This window comes from Corapipo altera, unplaced genomic scaffold (assembly GCF_003945725.1).
Source record: "Corapipo altera isolate COAL_440 unplaced genomic scaffold, ASM394572v1 61045, whole genome shotgun sequence".
Lineage (NCBI taxonomy): Eukaryota > Metazoa > Chordata > Aves > Passeriformes > Pipridae > Corapipo > Corapipo altera.
Window position 1 is genome coordinate 1,603,918 of NW_020884975.1, and position 21,105 is coordinate 1,625,022.

At 52.8% G+C, this 21,105-nt stretch overlaps 1 protein-coding gene across 6 annotated transcripts in view; it reads left to right on the forward strand.

Moving 5' to 3' along the window:
- Window positions 1–13,736, forward strand: part of RUSC2 (RUN and SH3 domain containing 2) — a 61,635-nt gene extending 47,899 nt beyond the window's left edge. For 5 of the 6 annotated variants that reach the window (XM_027665343.1, XM_027665342.1, XM_027665341.1 and 2 more), the window contains 10 exons: window positions 837–1,622; window positions 2,092–2,292; window positions 3,538–3,681; window positions 4,594–4,670; window positions 6,703–6,877; window positions 7,556–7,661; window positions 8,747–8,793; window positions 10,062–11,043; window positions 11,663–11,836; window positions 12,137–13,736. In XM_027665343.1, the coding sequence (XP_027521144.1) occupies window positions 837–1,622; window positions 2,092–2,292; window positions 3,538–3,681; window positions 4,594–4,670; window positions 6,703–6,877; window positions 7,556–7,661; window positions 8,747–8,793; window positions 10,062–11,043; window positions 11,663–11,836; window positions 12,137–12,317 (2,873 nt within the window). In that variant the 3' untranslated portion in view covers window positions 12,318–13,736. The remainder of the gene's footprint in view (window positions 1–836; window positions 1,623–2,091; window positions 2,293–3,537; window positions 3,682–4,593; window positions 4,671–6,702; window positions 6,878–7,555; window positions 7,662–8,746; window positions 8,794–10,061; window positions 11,044–11,662; window positions 11,837–12,136) is intronic. The other variant, XM_027665346.1, reaches the window with a different exon arrangement.
- The last annotated feature ends 7,369 nt before the right edge of the window (window positions 13,737–21,105 follow it).

The window sequence follows — 21,105 nt, forward strand, 5'->3', positions numbered from 1 at the left end:
TCAGCCCCATGTGTGCATCCAGTGTTGTGTGTGTTGTGCACTGAGTGCATAGTGTGTCACACTTCAGCTGTGTCCCTCAGGATATTGTGGCATCACCAGGAGATGAAGGAATTGACACACAGGAGATAAGCCCAGCACACTCCCTCAGGACATCCCAGTACATCATTTGCTGGAGCAGACTGGCACTTTCCCGAGTTGGAAGCAGGATGTTGGGAACATCCTACTTAGGCCTGGTAGAGGCGGGGGATGAAGGAAGTTCCAAAGGGTGAATAGTAACAGGAGAAGGAAGAGGGAGGGAGAAGGGCAAGCAATCAGCCTTTGCAGCAGCATCAGTATATTGGGATGTGGGACCAGAGCAGCAGTGCTATTGCATGTAATGCTTGTGCTTGGCTGTGCGAGTTCTCAGTGTCCTTTGGTGCAAGAAATCTGATTGTACCACAGTGCACTGGGCCATATCTTTGTGGCACTGCTTGGGCAGAGGCTGCTCAAGGGCAGGAACCTGACTCCATGGTTTTGAACTGTCCAGGAAGCAAAGGATTGGGAAGGGATGTGAAGCTGGTGACCTTACCAGGACAGACAGGTTCCTGGTGCAGTCTTCCAGACAGCTGTCAACAGCTGGAGGCTCTGCATTTGAGGCCACACATCTTTACATTGCCAGCTCTTGATGTGTGTAACCAGGTCAGGCTGAAACCACTCTACATGTTTAACTGGCCTCTAGCTCGTGCTCTTCATTCCAGAGCAGAGAGCACATTCCCTATTAACCTGCAGTCTGCTGGGCCGAGGATGATCGTCCCTCTGCCCATGCTCACACTTTGTTCCCCTTTCTCTCCCCGAAGGTGGTGGCACAGACAGCAAGCCTGTGGTGCGCTACAGCAAGGACCAGCGCCCCACGACTCTGCCCATCCAGCCCTTTGTTTTTCAGCACCATTTCAGCAAGCCACCCAAGGCACGTGCCCTGCACAGCCATTTCGCTTCCAGCCTTTCCCAGCTCTACAGCTTGTCCAGCAACCGGCCTTCCAGCCAACAGATCTCCTGTTCCCAGTCCTCAGCCTTGGCCAGCTCGGCAGAGCAGGCGGTGGTGGCGGGGAGCCAGGCCCATGGCACGCTCGTGACCCAGCGCTCGGCAGACGGAGCTGCCTCCCGCAACGATGGGGGCATTAAGAAGTCCGCCCCCGAAACAACCCGTCCGTCCCCGCTGGGCAGTTACTCCCCTGTGCGATGCAACGTGCCTTTCTTCCAAAGCGTGGACTCCTCCTCCTCGCCCCCTGCAGAGAGAGCTGAAGACACCCAGCCACCCAGGAGCAGGTCCTGCCCCATCTCTGCCAACCTGCTGCCCACGAGGTCATCCCCTGCTGTCAGTGCCATGCAGCCCTCCAAAACCACCAAAGCTGATGCCCTGAGACAAAAGGAGAACCCCAAGATGATTCCCAAGAAGGAGGCACCGCTGGAGCCAAGCCCACCACTCTCTGAATACCGACTCCACAGTGGGTCCCTCCCGCCTCTCTCAGTGAGTGGCATGTCCATGAGCAGAGTAGGAGGCCACGCAGATTCCCACTGGAGAAGTGGCAGTGAGAGCAGCAACTCTGGCCCCCTGAGCAGCATGGGAATAAGGCCCGTCAATGGTAGGTACCCATCCTCCAGAACCTCCTAGTCTGGAGCATCTCCAGCTCCCCATGGCTATGGCTGCTCCCTATAGTACCACCCTCTCTTGTAGCCACAGCCCAGGATAAATTTGCATCTGGGTGCTGCAGAAAGACCTACACTAAGAACGTATTTTTCCAGTCCCAACTCCTCCACTGTGTCTCTGGAGAGGGGAGTGTGGGCTGCTGATCTTAATGCACCCCATGCCAGGTGCTTGTATCCCAAACCTGCTCCCTCTGTGCCTGCAGTCACAAGGGTCCAGGCTCCTGTGCTGCTCTGCCAGGCTGTGGCCTCCACCTCTCTCCATGTGTGTGTGCTAATGTCCTGAAATACTGCTGGACTTCTGAGTAATGTGCTGTCTCTCTTTCTCTGTCCTCCTCCTTTGTCTTCTCTCTTCCTGTGTCCTCTCCATATCCTCCTGTCTGGCGCTCACTGCCTGCGGCATCCTAGCGAACCACCTCTCTCCCCAAGCGCTGAAGTGGCGGGAGTACAGGCGGAGGAACCCCCTGGGTCTGGATCGCGTTTCGGGGCTGCCCAGCTTAGCAGGCAGCCTGGATAGGAGGCAGCAAGAGCCTCGGCTGAACCGGGGCAACCCCATCTTTGAGCTCCCTGGCGCTCTCAGTACCAGCCATTTCCACTGCAAGCTGAACGGTGCGCACCGTCTTTCCACTGGGGGGGGTCTTGGGAGGTGACCTTGGGACTCAGGTTCAGTATCCCTTGGGGCCCAGGTTCAGCCTGGATTCATCACTGCTCTGCCTGCTCAGAGCAGGAGGGACGATGCATCTGCTCACGTGGGACTGGAGGGTTCGAGAAAAAGGTGAAAGTTGCCTCACTGATGGCTGTAATCTCTGTGGAGCCTCTCTGCTTCTCCATGAGGTGAGAGTAGTCAGGTCCAACTCTGGGCTAGATTGAAGGGAAAAGTGAATGACCCGAGAGCTGCTCAGACCTCAGAAAGTGCTCCTTGTCTGTGGTTAGCATGTAGTTCCTGTCTCACACAGGAGTTTTGGCCCTTGGAGACTTCATTGTGTGCCCCACAGTGCCTGACCACAGTGCCCCAGCCCTGGAAGTGTGCTATGTGCTGGACTGTAGCTTTCATGGGGCAGCTGACAACACTGGAATGCTTGATGGGGCTCTGTCTTCTCCAAGCTTTGCCTTTAAGGCCTTCCTTGTCCTCCAAAACATGTGCTTGAAGGGCTGACAGGGCAGGCTGCTTTTGGCTGAACCTCCAAGAGTCCTGTGGGGAGAGCAGTGTGGTCTGTTTGTGGGAGGGAGAGCCTTCTTCCAATTATTCTCCAGCCCTTAATGAGGTGTAAAGCCCTACACCTCACTCTGCAAATCCAAACAGTTTCTCCATCCCTTCAAGGGAATATGCCTAGCACGGAGCCAGGGAGTCAACCAGATGGAAGTCAGGCACATGGAAGAATTCCTGCAGAAGTCACTCCTTGAAAATGGAGGACATCCTAGAAGACAGGCAGCAAACATGTAGTTTATTGCCTGTGGATGCCTGTGTGTGACAAGTAGGGATTCTATTCTCTCTGTGCTCATTTTAGACCCTGCTTGCTGGAACCATCCACACGGCAGCACAGAGTCTGGTGCAACAAGGTTTCCAATAGCACCAGCCCATGAGAGTGAATCCCCCCCAGCATCTTCCAGAGCCCCTGGGCCCATAATCAAGCCGGAGCTGGGTGTTGGGTGGGCTGTGGAGGTCCACTGTACAGGCGCACATTGCAGACCATTGCGGGGGGAGGAATAAGCCTGTGGCCTTGCAGTCCTAGCAAGTCTGGGATGAAGACTCCAGCTGGTGCATGTTGCTTCTAGGAAAAGCAGACAATGTGGAAGAGGCTTTGTTGTGAGAGGTTTGGGCTGATCCTTCTCCCCTCTGTCTTGGCCCTGCAGGACAGTCTATGAGGCAACTCCAGCTTACCTACAATGACTTCTTCCCCGACTACTTCTCACTAGCGGAGAAACCTCCCGCTGAGTTCTGCCTCTCCCCAGATGGCAACACAGAGTCCATCTCCATTGACCTGCTGCAGAAGAAGGGTGAGTCTGTGCATCACTCGTGGATGGCAGTGTGGTGTAGTGCAGCATAAAGCAAACGTTTGTGCCTCTCTCTCTCTCATCTCATCTCTGTAGACATAATGACTTGAACTTTCCCTGCCCTTTCCACTGTAGCACTGCAACTACATGTTCCCCCGGACTGACGGCTGTTTCATGCTCCCACCCCAGTCTCTGTATGCAAGGGTAGGCCTGTGTATCTGTGTGATGGTGCAGATGTGCTGACCCAAGATTCTGTAATTTAGGTTAAAGGTTGGTTGGGTCCTATGTGAAAAATTATATTAAAGGATGGAAGAAAAGATTCCAAAGTAGGACAAGATGTGGCTGTGATGGGACCCGTGCTAGAGGCAGGGCTGGGATTTGGCTATTTCACAGCTGTCTTATCATCATTTCAGAGGCAGAAGGTTTTCCATGCCTTTGCCAGCTATGTGTTGGTGACTACCGGGTGGCAACTTTCCCTTCTATTTCAGTTCTGTTCTCGTAGTATCCTGGTGCGGATGTCAGATTATGCACCACTGGCTTGTTACTGACAGTCATCATAGAACTTGCCAAAATGCAAGGCTTCTGCCCTGACACCCCGAGACATCAAAGCAGCAAAAGACTCATTGTCTCAGACCCCATCTCTGCTGCCTCGAGGGATGGAGTGTGGAGGTGATGGTTCATGTCCCTTGGGAATATTGACAGGTTGTCCTACTATCAGGCTGATAGATGAGTGTTGGAACCAGCAGGGACAGATCTGGGCAGGGGTTAGGAGAGCCTCTGTGTGTTTTTGGCAGAGAGGGCTTGTGTGTAGACATTGGCTTGAAATACCCCTGCCTGATTTCTCTGAGAAGTGTTTTGTCAGGGTCTATCCTGGCAGCCCCTCTGGCAGCTCTCTGACTTGTTCTTTCCCTCTAGGTCTGGTGAAGGCAATCAACACTGCTGTTGACCTGATTGTGGCTCACTTTGGAACCAGCAGGGATCCAGGGGTGAAGGTATGTCTTGCATTCAGCATTCTGAGTGACATGGAGAGCATGGCGAAAGATTGCCTCTCCACTCTCTTCCAGTCAAAAACTACTGGGATCTATCAAAGGCAGTAGTTCCAAGAACAAACCAAACAAAGGTGATGGGATGCCATGCAGCAGGTTGTAAATCTGTGACAATTCCTGCTGCATGGTGCTGGGGGTGCTAAAAGAGTACATGTATTTAAAGGAAGATCAGAAAAACACAGGGAAGGGAAATTCACCAAGGTTTACTAAACACATAAGAATAATGTTCAGCTTAGACAGTCTCTGAGCTAAAAGTAGTTGTAGGCTGTGAGAGTATTAAGGGCAAATACTATATATGTTTGCTCTTTTTTAAGTCTTTCTTATGTATTTACAATGGCTCTATAAGAAAGAAAACCAGACCAGCTGGACTTCTGGTATGATGCAGTGCACCAGCTCTTTTTTCTCACACAGTGGAGAGTTGTCTCTCCCTCATCCATATGTCCCATGATTTTGGTGTAGTACTATTGCCAGGGCACAGTGCACTGTCCCCCCTCACTCTGTGTCTCACAGGGCTCAATAATAATAAAAAAGTGCATCAGTCATTGCCTATCTCGGGCGTCTGGGCATTCCCTATAGCCCTTACCATCAACCTAGAGTGCCTCTCTGGGGCTGGCTGTCTATGGCCTGCGCTCCCCTCATTTTGCATTTCTGGAATAACACAGAAATGCATCTAGGTTGTCCTGGGATGGCTGTCTTTGGTCTCTGCTCCCTTATCTCCCATTTCTGGAATAACACAGAAGCACAGCAATTTTGCTTCTGTTTGTACCAGGCAGTGTTTGCAGTCCTGTGACACCCAGCAGCATGTTTGTGGTGCCCCCTCTCAATGCTGAATGCTCTGTTTCCAGGCAGGGGACTCTGGGGCAGCAATGTGACACTATTGGGACATGACAACTCCCCTGGCATGCTATCCCCAAGGAGAAACCTGACTGGGACAGTTTCCAAACCTATTCAATCTTATCTTAGAGCCCAGAGTAATTTTCCCCTAATTAGGACTGTTGCTGATGCAGAGATTGCTGGGCAACATAACCGGAGCTGTTGAGATTCCCACAGCTTTTTGAAAGACTTCACTGTGAATTCCCTATTCTTGTAGTGTTCGTTTGGGGAATAATTGCAACATTCTCTCATTACTTTACTTACCAGACAAGGCTGTGGTTTTGGCCTCGGGTTTCATTAGGAATCAGTGTGCCAGGGGCTGAGCATTCACCTGTCAAAAGGCAGCACCCGCCCCTGCTGCTGCCGTGCTCAGTGGATCTGACAGGATTATTCCTGAGCCAGAAGTTCAGTTTCAGTTCAGGGCTTCTGTGGGCCTGTGCCAACTGGTCAGTATAATTCCAGCTCAGCTGGTAAAATCTGTGCCCTGAGCACCATTTTCTGACCCATTTGGAAAGACCCTTCGGCAGCTCGAACACTGTACACAGCAGAATGTGTCCTTGCTCTGCTGGTGCTGGGCTCTTACACACTTCTTCACCTCAACCTGTGCTCTGTCCATCCATTTTGCCCTCACCCTGTTTATTTATAGTAATCCCTAGGAATTATAGCTTGACGTGTCATTAAGTGTTCCTTAACCCTTTGGTGCTGGTAGTTCCTGTGTGGTTTGCCGCTTCCTGCTCCAAAATTAGCAACAAGAAAATGTACAGCAGCAGAAAAATCCCCTGCTCCTTTCTTCCTCCAGCAGGACAGCCTTGTTATAACTTTTGGCAGAACCAGACATCCCTTTTAATTGGGATATCCTCTTCCCAAACTAGGAGGTTCTTTTCCCAGGCTTTGCTTCTTCCCAGGCTGGGAAGGACCTTACAGGGAGCAGTCCAGAGCTGGTGTATGAGGCATTGGAGTGAAGGGGAAGACCCTGAATGTATAGGGAGCTGCTGAGCCTGGATGTTGCTTACTGGCTATCTGTAGTAGGCACGTGAACTGTTTCCATGCATCTGTACCTTGACAGAAGTTACCAACACTTTCCCTGTTGCCTGTTGTCCATTAGGCCAAACTTGGGAACAGCTCCGTGAGCCCCAATGTGGGACATCTCATCCTGAAATACCTGTGCCCTGCTGTCCGGGACATTCTGAGTGATGGGCTCAAGGCTTACGTCCTGGACATGATCATCGGCCAGAGGAGGAACATCCCCTGGAGTGTGGTGGAGGCATCCACCCAGCTAGGTATGGATGTCGTGCAGCAGTGCCTGCAGCTCTGTGACACTTCTGCATTGTTGCTGGAAGGTGCTGGGGGAGATTCACTATGAGTGTAAGAGTGCAGACTAATACCCATTTCCTTGCATGGAACAAGGTGCTTCTTGACCCTTCTGTACAAGACAGGAGAGACACTGCTCTAATCTACCTAAATATTTATTGTCATTTGCCCTGAAATTTCCAAGTTCTCATATAGCAGGTCAAATCAATGAAAAAAACAATAAAGAAAAAACCAAAATGAATGTATTGGGAAGCCTCTTAGCCTGATTGTGGCAAATCTACAGCTCTGGGGTTATCCCTATGATTGCAGACACATCAAATTACAAGCACCCACCACAATATTCTGTTTATATGCTGATTTTGAGCCAATGACCATGATTGCCACTGAAATGTGGGAGGCAGGTCCTTGGAATATTGAAACTCTCCCGGAGTTTTGGAGTTTGGGACAGACCACAACCCGTCTCCCACATGGAGTCCAAATGTTGGGATAGAGTGAGTTCACATTGGTGTTTGGCAGAGAGGGAATGCACACACAGACATGGACACCCAGACAATGTCTTGTCTTGCCTTGCCTTGATGTTCCTTTCCATGGTGCTGTTTTGGCTTTGTTGACCACAACTAATCTCAACAATTTGCTTCTCTCCATAGGCCCCTCTACCAAGTTGCTGCACAGCCTCTATAGCAAGATCAGCCAGTACACGGAGCTCACCAACCACACGATGAGGTTCAACGCCTTCATCTTCGGCCTCCTCAAGTAAGCAGGACCCCAGTGCTGGCTGCATGTCCCTGTCTAGGGCTGGCAGCAGCTGCTGCTCCTTGACTGCAGGCACCCACAGTTGACTGTGAAAAAAACTTAAGAATGTGGAAAGCCACTTCCCAGAAGTAGGTGAGGGAAGGAAGAAGCCTCAGGGAGGCTTCAGGGAACTTCCCTGTGAGCCTCAGGGAACTCCAGATGGATCAAAACCTCCCCTCTTAGGTCGGGACTGAGAAGGGGTGGCTGTTGTCATCTTGTTTTAGCCCCAAGACATTAGGTGTGAAGGGTCTATCTGTCCAGCTTCATGCAAGGTTAGACATATTATATGCATACATCATGGAAATCCCTGTTTAAATCACTGTTTCCTGGAGCTGCAGTGAATCCCAGGGTGTGAGGCCTTGGAGGAGGAATTGCCCTGGTCCAGGACTCAGGGCTGGTCCTTCCAGTTTGGATAAGGAGTGTGCACACTACACTCAGCGTTAAACAGAGGAAGGCAGCAATGCCTTTTCGTGGGTGAAGGGATGAGTGCTGCTAGGATGGTGTTTCCCTGCTCCTCTCTAGTGGTCAGCAAGACCTCTGGAAGTGGCAGCAGAGGCCCCAAGATTTCCAAATATTGGAGAACCCCTACAAGCAGGAACAAGGTCTGCCCTGATGTCCCCACACAGGGTGGCCCAGTTCTCCCCTGCTGGCACAGGATACCAGTGTATTTTGGGCCAAGCCACCAGCAGTGACCTTAGGTTTGTAGATGATTTGACTCTTCCAGGGAAGCCTCTTCTCAGCAAAGCAAAGCTCTGCCAACGACATAGGAGCAAAAGAGTGAGGAACCTTGCTGGAAACATGTTTGTTAGGGATTACTTTTGCACATGTAAGGCCTTCTGGATGTTCTGTGGCAGACTGGGTGTTTGTGATCAGTGTGTGCTGATGGGATTGACCAACTGTCCTTTCCCTAGGTCTGGAGGTTCACAGGCTCATGCTGTGTACATGCCCTTTTCTAACCACACTTCTTTTTGTAGAACAACAAGAATGAATTGGATGCATAGATTTTAACTGTTTTATCTTACCCTGCTTTTTTTCCATTTCTGCAGTATCCGGTCCTTGGAGTTCTGGTTCAACCACCTCTACAACCATGAAGGTAAGATCCTGAGGGCTGTGGGCTGCAGTGGGGGCCAAATTCTGCACAGTGTAGGGCATGGAATGAAAATGTGCTTCTCTTGTTGCTCTCTCAGCTTGGGCTACTCTTCTCTGCTCTAAGCTGAAGGACTAGGCTATACACAGCCTCAGTGCACCAGAGAAATCCCAGGTGGAAGTCCAAGCTCCATGCACCTCCTTCCACCTGAGCCTGGACATCCATTCACCTTACCAGCTGCAGCTGGCCTTCCCAAGGCTATCACCTCCATTGCAGATCCCTCAGTCTATCTGCAGGAGACCAGATCTAACCCTCCTCAAATTTCTGTGTTCCATGCCCAGTGCCTGAGAGTTTTGTATGCCTGGAGATGCGCACTCTTAGCTGAAATCCTTCAGGCATGGGAAATAGAAAAAAATGGAAAGGATAACCTCCTGACAGACAAAAAGCAGATTTTACTGGATGTATCTGTTTTGTATCAGAATAGACTAGACTAGACTAGGATAGAATTGGACCTAAGCCTGTTGTGTTTTTCTGGAGCAGAAGACAACCACTTATTTCAAGCCATCATTAAGAGCTGGAAGTGTGAACAAAAGCTAGAGCTGTCAGGATAATGAGAGCTAGGCAAAGGGGGGTTGTAGGTAGGGTGCAAGTCCTGCCTGTGGTGTAAGTTTGTTATCCCAGTGGGGCCAAATGGCTACAAATCCCACTCCCAGCTCTCTCCCTGAGAGTGAGACCTGACAATAAAGGAGGATGGAGGGGCAGTGCAGTTGTGGTTAAACCAAGTGAAGAATGAATCCTGCAGGTAGAAATGCTAGTCCATTCTCTGCTAAGATCCACAGTTCAGCCGAGACAGGTCCTGGAAAGACTGTATTCAGCTAGCCCTGACTCCTCTGTCTGCAGGGGACTGGTACTGATCAGATCTGAGGCTCCTTGTTCACCTCAAAAAGTTGAAGAAAAGAATTTTAAAATGTGACAACCCTTTGATACTCTTTACTCCCATCCTACTTCCGTGGCATTTTGTGGCAGAGGTCATCTGGGAGGTCATGCCAGGCAGGTCCTGGCTGCAGGCACAACTGGAAAGCAGTATTTGGGCCAGTTTGCTGAGAGCACACAGAGCATTTGGTGCTCCCTGACCCAGCCCTGAGCATAACACTACCACCACAGCTCTGACCAAAAACTAGTGTCCAGCACCTTTCCCCATAGCTTCAGCATCTTGTGGTGGCTTGGCATAGTGGGAAGAGCCTCTCCTCTGATTAATGTCTCTTGCCCTACAGATATCATCCTGGCACACTACCAGCCAGTGGGTTTCTTGTGCCTGTCTCACAGCGTGTGCCAGCCTCTTTTTGAGGAGCTTCTGCTCCTGCTCCAGCCTCTCTCTCTGCTGCCCTTCAACCTAGACCTCCTCTTTGAGCACCACCTGATGCAGATGGGCAAAGAGCAGCAGCAGCAAAAGGAGCTGCTGCGTGTGAAGCAGGACCTGCTGCTGTCTGTGCACTCCACCCTGCAGCTGATGCGGACACGGGGCAGCAGTGAGGATCCTGATGGCTGCAGCACCGCCCCTGAGACATGCCAAGGGGATGCCAGAGATGATGACATCTCACCAGGGCACAGCCCACAGCAAGCTGTGAGTGAGAAAAGGGTCAAGGGAGTGGGGGCCTCCTGTGGAGATGGTGACAGGGAGGAAGAGCGGAGTAAGATGCGAGAGAGCACGTGGGAGAGGAAGAAGGACAAGCAGGCAGGCTGGTGGTACCAGCTCATGCAGACCTCTCAGATTTACATCGAGGGATCAGCTGAAGGCTCAAAGTTCATCCGCTCAGAGAAGAAGAAAGCTGCTTTGAATACTGCACCCAAGTCAGTAGAGACCCACAAGGCACCACCGCCCCGAGAAGGGGTGGTGGAGGGCGCAGAGGCTTGTCCCATTGCTGAAGGTACCTCGGAGGAGAGGCCCAAGGCTGCCAGCAAGCCAAGTCCTGAAGCCGTGGAAGAGCCCCTGGAAAAGCCCCAGCAGGTCATGGTCAGCGAAGAGGTCAAGGAACGGAGCTGGCCCTTCTGGATGGGCAGTCCCCCAGACTCGGTGCTTACAGAGCTGAAGCGCAGCAAGGAGAAGGAGACTGGGACTCAGCAAAGAGTGGGAGCAGCAGCATCAGCCCCTCAAGAGGACAGCAGCACCAGTGCGTCAGAGGGCAGCCAGGCTATCAAGTGGGGACATTTGTTTGGGTCCAGGAAGGTACAAAAAGAGCCCAGGCAACCAAACAGGTAAGGGCAGGGGTGGTGTGGGGCTGAGGAGGGCTGGTTAACCTAGAGTGCAGCAGTGCAGATGGAAGTCAGGCCAGTAGCTGACTGCTGGGCTACACTATTGTGGTACGTCAGGGGTCTGTCACCCCTGCCAGCCCACCTTAACTCTTCCCACACCCTTGCTCAGTCCACCTCATGGGCCCTCCCCTTCTGCCTGAGCTCTACCACTGCCTTGAGTCCTAAATCCCCTCTCCAGTGGAAGGGCCCCTGCTACATGGCCCCATCATCACCCCATCCCTCCCAAAAACACATATTGAGAACAGAACATGGAGCTATCCCTGTTGCTCACAACAAGTGAGGAGGACGTGTGAAGTTGCCCCCAGTAGCTGAGACCTCCCTGCACTGCCTTTCCATCACCCTTACTGCTCCTGAAAATGTCCACTGGAAATGTCCTTCCCAGTCTAACCTGTGGTGTGTCTGGAGAATGCTGACCCCTTCCCACCAGGAGACAGCCTGGGGACCACAGTGCACTTTGTGCATGAAGCCAGACCTCTAAGGCATGGCCTTGCCATGAGATTGGCTGCTCCATTCTCCCAGTGACGCTTCCGTGCTGCCAACTGCTTCTGTCTCCTCCTTCCAGGTTGCCCTCTGGCTGGCTGAGTTTGGACAAGTCCGTGTTCCAGCTGGTGGCCCAGACAGTGGGGGCAAGCATGTGGCGTGAAGCAGCTCCTGAGCCAGAACCCCCCCATCCAGAGCCCCCTGAGGTGCCCGCTGCAGCACTGCCGGCCCGGGGGATGTCTCCCCACCCTACCTGGTGAGTGACACCAAGTGACCATCCTGCAGGTGCTGGGATGTGGCAGGTTGGGGATGGCATGCCATTTTCCTGACCCCCTTTGTAGATGTGGACTAGGGATGGCTGGGGGCAGTGATGTAGTTTGTTCATCCATCCACTGCAACTCTGCAATCTGTGGGTGAGTGGGAGCTGGGAGGCAGCTGGGAGCCTGGCTGGGGAGGGAGGCAGGGCATGTTTTCCTTACTCATCTGTGCCTCTGGTCATCCCTGAGTGGGATAAGCATCTTGTGGTGAGCTAACCCTTCTTTCCCTCTGCCTACAGTGAGGTGAAAGCTCTTTGCCATCACATTGCCACTGAGGCAGGACAACTGAGCTTCAACAAAGGGGATATTCTGCAGGTCATCTCCAAGGTGGATGGTGACTGGCTGCAGTGCAGCCTTGGCTCTGAGAAGGGACTGGTGCCCATCATGTATGTCACCCACCCAGAGGATGAGGACTATTGACACATCTGGGAAGCCAAGCACAGAGGGCTTGGGCTGCTGAGGCTCCTCTGGGGTAGCCCGCCCTGCCAGAGGAACAAACACAGCTTCTTGCTAGTTTCTTACCTTTCTTGCCATTACAAAATACAGTAACCGTAGGTGGTTCCTTCTTGCTCTTCCCTGTGCAGCTGCCAAAGGCCAGCTCGGCCCCTTGGGGTCCTCTGCGAGCTGCACCTCCTATTGCCAAGCATCGCCATGCATGCAGCCACACCAGGGACCGCCTGACCCCCCCCTCCACCCCACACTGTCTCCAGCACCCACAGACCATGGACTCCTACATTACAGGAACCCAAGCAGTGCTGCCCCACTGCCCAGCTGTTTCGTGCTGGAGGGTGCAGGATGCTGTCCCCTTCCCAGGGGTGGCAGCCTTCTGCATCCCTGGCATCCTTAGCCGCAGCGTGGGAGCACCGTGCGTGGGCAAGGTCTCTTCAAGGCTGGGCTGATGGGTTCTGTTGTGGTTTGATGGGGGTAGGCTCCCCCACGCTGGAGCATCCCTGTTCTAATGTGTTGTCGTACCACCTGTACCACCTGGTACAGCCTGGTGGGTTGTACCAGAACAAGTGGCCTGGCAGTGCCACACTGCAGGGCTGGGGCTGTGCCTGGCCACAGCCAGGGGAGGGGGACAGGATATGTGTGTGTGTGGAGCAAAGGGGTGTGGGGGGTTGTGAGGAAGGCCTGTGGATGTTCAGTGTTATGTAGGTCTGGGATGGGTAGTGCCACCCTGTGCAGAGATGGGTGCTTTGGGGGTTGGCCCCATGCCCTTCACACTGAGCAGGGAGCCAGTGCCTGGGAAGCCCTGGGATGCTCATTGGAGAGGGTTGGAGGGGAGGGGATGAGGGCAGGGTCCCTGACTGGGCTAGGGATGTTGGGGGCAGTGCTCCCAGCAAGTAGATAAGTGGGTGCTCCCAGAGGGAGTTGGGGAGCCTGGGGAGGGAGGGGTGGTGCTCCCCTTGGCACAGGGTTTCTGGTCTTGCTGAGCAGTGCCATGGGGTGGGGGGGATAAGTGTTGTGCACAAGCACAAGGGGATACTGGAGGTCCTGGGGTCCTTGGTAGAGGCAATGCCAGTCAACCCCTTCCTTGCCATGTTCATGCCGCCTGCTGTAGTGGGGATCTTCACCTGCATGTCAGGTGGGGAACAGTGTTAATGAAAGGCCATGCCAGTATTTGGTGTCTTGGCCGGGTTGACGCTGTTCACAGCATCGTGCCTGGGCTGGCTTCACCATGGCAAGGGGCCCTGGTCTTGCTAGGTTACCTCCTGCTTGTACATTGCTTAGCGGACGTTGCACCATATTTAATTTGTATTTCCCTGTTAGAATGAGGTGTCTCGCCTTTATTTATTTCTTTATTTATGATGCATATTAATAAAAAAGGTGCTGACTGAGCTCCCTGCTACCCAGTCTTGTGATTTCAGTGCCTCCGTGGGATGGGTCTGAGAGTTACCTCTGTTACCTGGGACACTGCACTGCAGGCTTTGTCCCGCCTCCACCACAGCCAACTCCAGACCTTCAGGAGGAGATAGGTTGCCCCCAGTGATCAGACCTGCCAGTTCAGGCCTGAGGAGTGTGGGGGGCTGATGATATATCTTGGGGAGGCAACACTGTTTGGGGTTCCTTGTGTGTGCTTGCAGTGACCCAGGCAGGTTCCAGTCAGGAATTCACACCATTTCAGTCTGGTATCTGCTTCTCCAGGATCATGGGAAGGTGAAGGTAAAAGAAGAGTTGTGGGGCTGGGACCCATAGCCTGGGACAGCCTGGCCATGATTTTCAGTGTCTGGGGGTCACTCACAAGGAAGTGCTGCAGGGCTTTTAAACTTCTGACTCACACAGACAGTGGGCCGTCAAGTCCACTATGAACCCACCCCCTCTCTTTACATCTCAGTAGTTCCAAGGAGAACGGGAAAGCTCTGCTTCAGGCTCCAGCCTTTGCTGCAAGGACACTACACTGGAGTTTGCTGCATCCATATGGATAAATCATCTGCAGTGGTGGAGTGAGTCAAAACAGCTGAAAAAAAAATCCACAAATGAAGCCGTGTAAACCCCTGTCCTGGGCCTGGAGAAGCACAGAGCAGCCAGGGCTTCTACATGAGCTGCTTTGATAATCTCTCAGAGGGGGCAGTGGTCACAGCCGTTTACAAATTGCAGGGAGCCAGGCAGTCCTCCCCACGTGCACTGGCTGGGCCAAATGGGGAAGGAGACCATGGTGCTGGCAAACAGCCCCGTGGGGTGCTGAGTCAGCCCCAGGCAGGAAAGGGGATTTCCAGCTGCTTGCACCGCCAGCACTGGATCTAGGATCTAGGATTGCTGCTCTGGGGTTCATCTGAGTAAAGTCAAGCAGGTCCAGATGGGTGGCTATCAGATAGCCTCTGCCAATCAGGAACTGGCCACGGGGTACACAGCCTGTGAAGCCTGCCAGGTTGGAAGCACGCAGCAGTGTGTATGGGGCACTGGGGCAGTATGGGACAGTACTGGAGCCATGACCAGGTGGCTGTGCTGGTGGCCTGATCCCAGAGGGTCAGCTGTAGGATCTTAATGGGACCCATGAGCACTCTTGGGAAGAGGAGACACTGGGTGTCTGCAGGTACCCATTGTGGGTGCTCTTGCTCTCTGGGGACACTGCTGGCCGGGCCCAGGTCCCTCAGCTGGTCTGAGTTGGCTATTGATAGCAGGCTCCACATCACAACTTGGGGAGAAGGTATCCCTGGGATCCTCAGCCACAGCTGGGACACTCGGTGGCTCTGGGCAGGAGACCTTTGCCCTCAGGATGGATAGTGAGGCAGAAGTGGCTTCAACTCTCTATGGTATCTCCTCCAACAGTCAAAGTAGTTCACCTGTGTCTGCTACAGCTTCTCTGTAGGTTAGTGGCTCCTCATGCCCACTAACTGACCCTCTCTCCCACATACTCTCTTTTCCCAAACAGGATGCTTCCCATAGAGAGAAGCTGGCCCAGCACAGGAGCCTTTGGGTCTCATACGGGGCAAAGGAACCTTTTGTTTTCCATACATGGGCTGATCCTCCATCCAAGAATAAACCTAAGCCAAGACACAACTACACATTTGCACATAGCCTTTGCCATCACTGGGGCCATTGCCAGCATGAGGCCCAGGCTGTGGCACCCACTCCTGGCTGCGTGTTTTGGAGCTGACCCTGGCACGGGCAGGGAAGTTCAGCCAGACCCCACCTCAGGGAGCTCAGCATCCCTTGGTACCCCTTCAGCTGGGACATGGCAGCAGAAAGGTGGGTGGGTGATGGAAAGAGGAATGAGTGTTGGCACACAGCTCTGTGAGAACCTCCAGAGGAGATGGGAGCAGGTAAGATGGTCATGCTGTATGCATGACCCCTCCTGGGCACTTTCCTGATCTTAAACACAGCAACCCCTCACCAGCTAACCGTGCAGGTCCCTGGCCTCATTACTGCACTAACTAAAGTCCCTTTCGACCTCCTGGTGATGGTCTGCCTGCCAGGGCCAGCTCCATATCCTCCTTCCCTCTGTAAGCACAGGGCAGAGCAGTCAACAACCCCAGCAGCAGTGCCCAACCCAGCAGCAGTGCCCACCTCACATGTCCTGAGGTGCAGAGCGAGGCCAGGGGGAGCTCTGGACCAGCACCAAGAGGCACAGTCAGTTCTGCCTGTCTCGTGTCACTTGTCTCATGTCACCTGAGCAGCAGCCGTGTCCTACTCTCCTGCTCCTTGCAGGCAATTCTGAGCTGCTGCTTAGTGAGGCTGCTCATGGCTTCCTTGCAGATCACAAAGTAAGCCTTAGCAAAGGAGTACTGGAGTCTGTGGGTGAACCCTGGGAGCAGAGATTCATCATATGGGAGCCCAGTTTCATGGTACAGAATTCTGCTTTGGAGTGTGAGGGGGGACAACATGACTATGGGACCCAGTGCTGGGAGGGGCAAAGCCATGGGATGACAGCATGGCTGGGGCAGATTAAGGGTGCAGTGGGAGTCCAGATGTGCATCACAATCTGAGGGATGTGTGCTAGCTGAGAGGGGGGCACTGCTGCTGCCAAGTGCTAGGGGGTCCTGGGAAGTTCCCTTGAACTTTCTCTGCCCAAGTCATCAGGACCTGGCTTATTTTCAGGGCACAGGCTGTGACCATGGACCTTGGATGCCTGTCAGTGCTGAAACAACTCCGGCAGCTCTCAGAGGCTGCTGCAGGAGACTGGGAAGGAAGGAGGCACCTGAGCACCAGCAAACTGCCAAGCTGCCTTCGGGACAGGCTGGGGGACCTGGGATGAGAATGCACATTTGGGCAGGACAGATAGAGAGAGATGGGACAGGGAAGCACAAAGAGTCAGGATAGGCAGCCTCAGGGGTCTGCAGCCACACCAAGAGATCTACTTTCAGACAGGGAGCACTGTGCCTGAGCCAGGATGCCATGAGCAGTTAGACCCACAAACCCTGCCAGGCAGAAACACTGAAAGCAAAGAGTGTCTCATTAAACACTCTGTAGCAGCCAGCACCAGGCCTGAGGAGTGTGACAGTCACATCACCATGACTGCGAGGCATCTGACAGAGAACAAACGAGGTACTGCATTAACATGCCAGCTTTTTGAAATATCTGCGGGAACTGACCCTTCTGTTTGCAAAGGCTTCAACCAGCACCAACTTTGAGGGCAGCAGAGGGACAGACATCTGTGCAAGAGAGCATGGGGGGCAAGCAGGAACACGTGTGTCCAGTGTAAAGGCCTGATACATACTGGAGGAGAGAAGGGAATGCATTTCCTTCCCATGCCCCTCCTGACAGCCAGATCCCATGCTCAGACTGCAAGTGTCCAGCAGATAGTGACACACACAAATCATAGAATTAAAGAATGGTTTGGGTTGCAAGGGACCTTAAAGATCATCTAGTTCCACCCTTCCCCTACCATGGGCAGGGATGCCAACCACTAGACCAAACCCGGCCTTGAACATTTGAAATCCCGCAAGTCTCCATGCAGCAGCTGTGCCATGATGGGCAGGGGCTGCCAGCCAGGGGATGGGCAAGCAGGTGACTCTGACACCTCTGTGACCACTGTTTTGCGGACATCAAACCAAGTATGACCTCATGTTTACCCCTGAGAGCTTTGTGGGAGCTCAAAAGAGCTGAAAATCCAGCTTTTAGGTCAGCCCAGCTATAGCCTAGCCTGGGAACAGGCCAGGTGCCTGCACTGCAGCTGTCCCAGCCCAGGGGACAGAAGCTTCTTCCCAGGTCCCTGGCTGATATGACCCTACTTGTGGCAGTAGGACAGGAGTACTGAGGCCGGACCAGACGCTAGGGCACAATCCAATTCCCTTTCACCTGGAGGAAGGACAGTGCTGGTGCTGTGGCACCATCCTGGGACTCAGCGCTGAAATCCGCACCTGCTGTGTGGATTTCCTCTCTTGGCCCCTTCGCTGACTTCTTCTCTGCCTCAGTGCCCACAGCTGTAAAGCGAAACCCACAAGGTTTCCTCTGAATGAACTTTAGTGGCAGCAGTGCCCACGAGTGACTCTCATGGCCCAGCGCCCCTGTTTCCCCTCACTGCAGTGCTCGTGGGGCAAAGGCCAGTCTGCATGTCAGCAGCTGTGTGTGGTCCATGGGGAGAGTCAGGGGAGGATTGGCAAGCCAGAGAGCACTGTGCTCCTGGAGAGCACTGTGCAGGGGAGTAGCATGTGTGGGTGCAAGCTCTGACTTCCAGCTGCAGGGAGAAGACTGTTCTCCAAGGTGTGGCCACAGTGATGGGGTCCCTGTTTTAGAAGAGGATGCAGAGCTCTTTGCACCACAGATACACCTTTGGAAACAGGAATCACAAATAAAAGGGGCAGGTCGTAGGACTACTGTTGGTGGTCTTCAAGCACGCTGATGGGTGCTTTGCAATAGCAGGCAGGGGCAAGCAAGATGTCAGTGTATGGCCCCTCCACACACACCACGAGACCTAGGGGAAGACGGGGAACTGAGCTCTGTGCAGGAATGGGCTGAGCATGTTCCCAGAAAGGGATTGCCTGCTGGTGACAGCCACAACATGCTTTGTTTCCATGACCCTGTGCAATTACCAAAGATTGAAAAGTCCAGGGGCATCTTGTTCAGCTGCAGAAAGGGGAAATATGTGGAAATGAGGAAACTCAGATAAAATGGAGCTGTGAGAAACAGCATAGTCACACAGTGTCCGGCAAGCTTGTAAAGATTTAAGGCAGCATTTCAGGGCTCCTGGTATAAAAAGGTAGAGAGAAACCAGCAGGAATAACCACCAGGTCCAGAGGTTATTCAAACAGAGATGTTCCTTCAAAGAGAAGAAGTCATGTCTAGATGACAAAAATAGTATAAGTCAGGTAAGATGTAAAAGCTTGTCAAGACAAACAGAAAAGAGAGCAGAGAACAGCCTGCAGAAGCAGCCAGCAGCCCTTTTTGCCAACACTTCAAGAGCTGCCACAACATCTGTAGGGTCGCTGGGAGAGCATGTCCTCACAGCGGAGGAGTGACATCCCCCAGGGTGACACGACTGCTGCTAAACGTGGCTCAAATGCCAGCACACTGCAAGGTTTGGGGCAAAATGGGACACATGCATGGCAGCATGCCTGGACCCTGGCATCACAGCAGGACACAGCTCCTTGCCTACACCTGCTGAAATCCAGCCTGCCCACCCTCCCAGTTGTGCCAGTTCTTCTGGGTGCAGCTGTCTTTGTGGCTTTCGGTTTGCCTGGTGTGACCAGAACAGACAGCTGTTGGACTCGCTGGGGAAGGTAAAACTCGTTTGCAACACCCTGCCATCCTCCCCGCAATAGCCCGAGTTACACTCAAGGCTGAATTTTTCCAGTGTAGAGCAAGGGGAGGTGCAAAGAATGAGAGAACCAGGGAGCAAGAGAGTGAGAGAGCTTCCTTACAACTGCTTGGGCCACTTCCTCCATGGTTTTTGAGGTTTCACATGAGGCAATGAAGGGTTTCTGGAGAGGGTAGATACTGTTAATATCAGAGGTGACAACCACCATGCTGGGAGTGGTGCAGAGAGGGATTGGGGATGTGATTTTTTTTTAGTATTTTAATTTATGAAACTTTCCCACTCCTTTTCCAAAGATCCTCGAAATGAAGACCCTATTCCTACTGATAGAGTTTGCTTTTGCAGCCTTTTAATTTTTTTCTTGAAAGACCCAGAAGCATGAAGGGGCAGGGAGAGCTGATGTCCGAGTTGCTGGAGACAGAGAAGCAGTTGCTTCCCCCCACCCTACAGACCTTGCAGGTACCTGAGATGGAGCGCAGCTATCTCCCAGGTACCTCCCAGGCTGTGCCCTGCTGTGATACCAGGGTCCTGGCTGTGCGCTTCTGCCCCAGGGCATTTCTGCCAGGACAAGTGTGTTTGAGTACACAGACAAAGGAGAAGAGGCTGATACTGCCTTTCTGAGCATAGCAGGGCACAGGGAAGGTGGCTGGGCAGTCTCCAGGTCTGTTCCTGAGAGGCACAAGACTGCTGGAGTATCTGTGCTCAAGCACATCCTGTAATTGCAAGGGGGGGGAAATAAAGATAAAACAAGACCTTTACCATCTTTTGCTCGGGGTTAAATTTTTGGGGTGGCAGGAGACATGTATTTGGAGAGGGTTGCCCTGCACTAGACTGCTTGATGCTGCTGAATGAAGATGTTACAGCATGTGCAAATCAACAGAAGGTAGAGCCTGAGTACCAGGCATGGGAGTACCCATCCTTGCTGAAGAGCACAAGAGAGGAAGGCCATCACAGGGCTGCAGCTTGGCTGTGGAGCTTCAGAGAATACTTCAGGACTTGTTTTTCTCCCAGCTATGTGTTTCAGCTGGCATGAGGGCCAAGTGCATCCAGCAAGGGCTGCTGGGTGGCTGAGGAAGCACAAATTCATGAATCCTGCCCTGGATCCCTTCTGCTGCTATTGCCAGTGCCACCAGCCTCTAGCTGCACAGACAATCTCCCCAGCAGCCCCTTTTCTGCCCACTGCCATGCCTGTGCTGCCTTCTCACACCTTCAGGGTTGTCATTCCTGCTCCCACCATGTGTTAACAACACAATGTGCCGTAGCACCTGAGCTGCAGGTCCCCAGGACTCCAGTTGGCTTCTTCCCAAGAATATGCTGTCATCGAGTCCTGAGCACCCAGACACTTCTACCAAAACCTTGGCTTTCATGACCATGACACACACTGCCAGGTAATTAAACTCATCTATGCCCTTTAGAAGTCCATTTTATCACAACCCTTATCAAGTAACAAGGTGAAGGTTGTCCTGATACAGTCTCTGCTTGACTTTCCAGGTGAGTATGGATGCCACATCTTCCTGCAAAAGCCCAGGCATGAACAAGCACACCTCACAAGTCTTTCTGGGACTGCTGATGTCTGTGCTGGGAGAGGAGGCAACCCAGCTGTTGTGGTTAGTAGCTGCTCCTGCCAGAAAGCCTGAAAACTGTGGTTTTTAGACAAGCAATTGGAGAGCAGCAAGATTGCAAAAAGGCACGTGAAGCTGCCACAATGCACAGAAGAATAAAGGCGGTGCTGACACTGGCTGAGGTTCCCTCTCCAATGAGGAAGCCTCTTGCACCATAAGTGATTTCTCTGCGTTCCTGTTTCCTTTCTGTGCTTGCACCTCTCACAGTCAGACGGATGTGCAGTGAAGCAGCCAGTGGGGCTGAGAACTCAGTCCTGCCCTGGGAACAATCATGGCCCTGAGATGGATATTTCTCCTGCTCCTCACACCTCTGCTGGCAGAAAAAGAGTACGATGAGCTAGATCTCAATGACTATGGAGAACCCCAGGAAACAGGTAAGAAGTGCTCACTC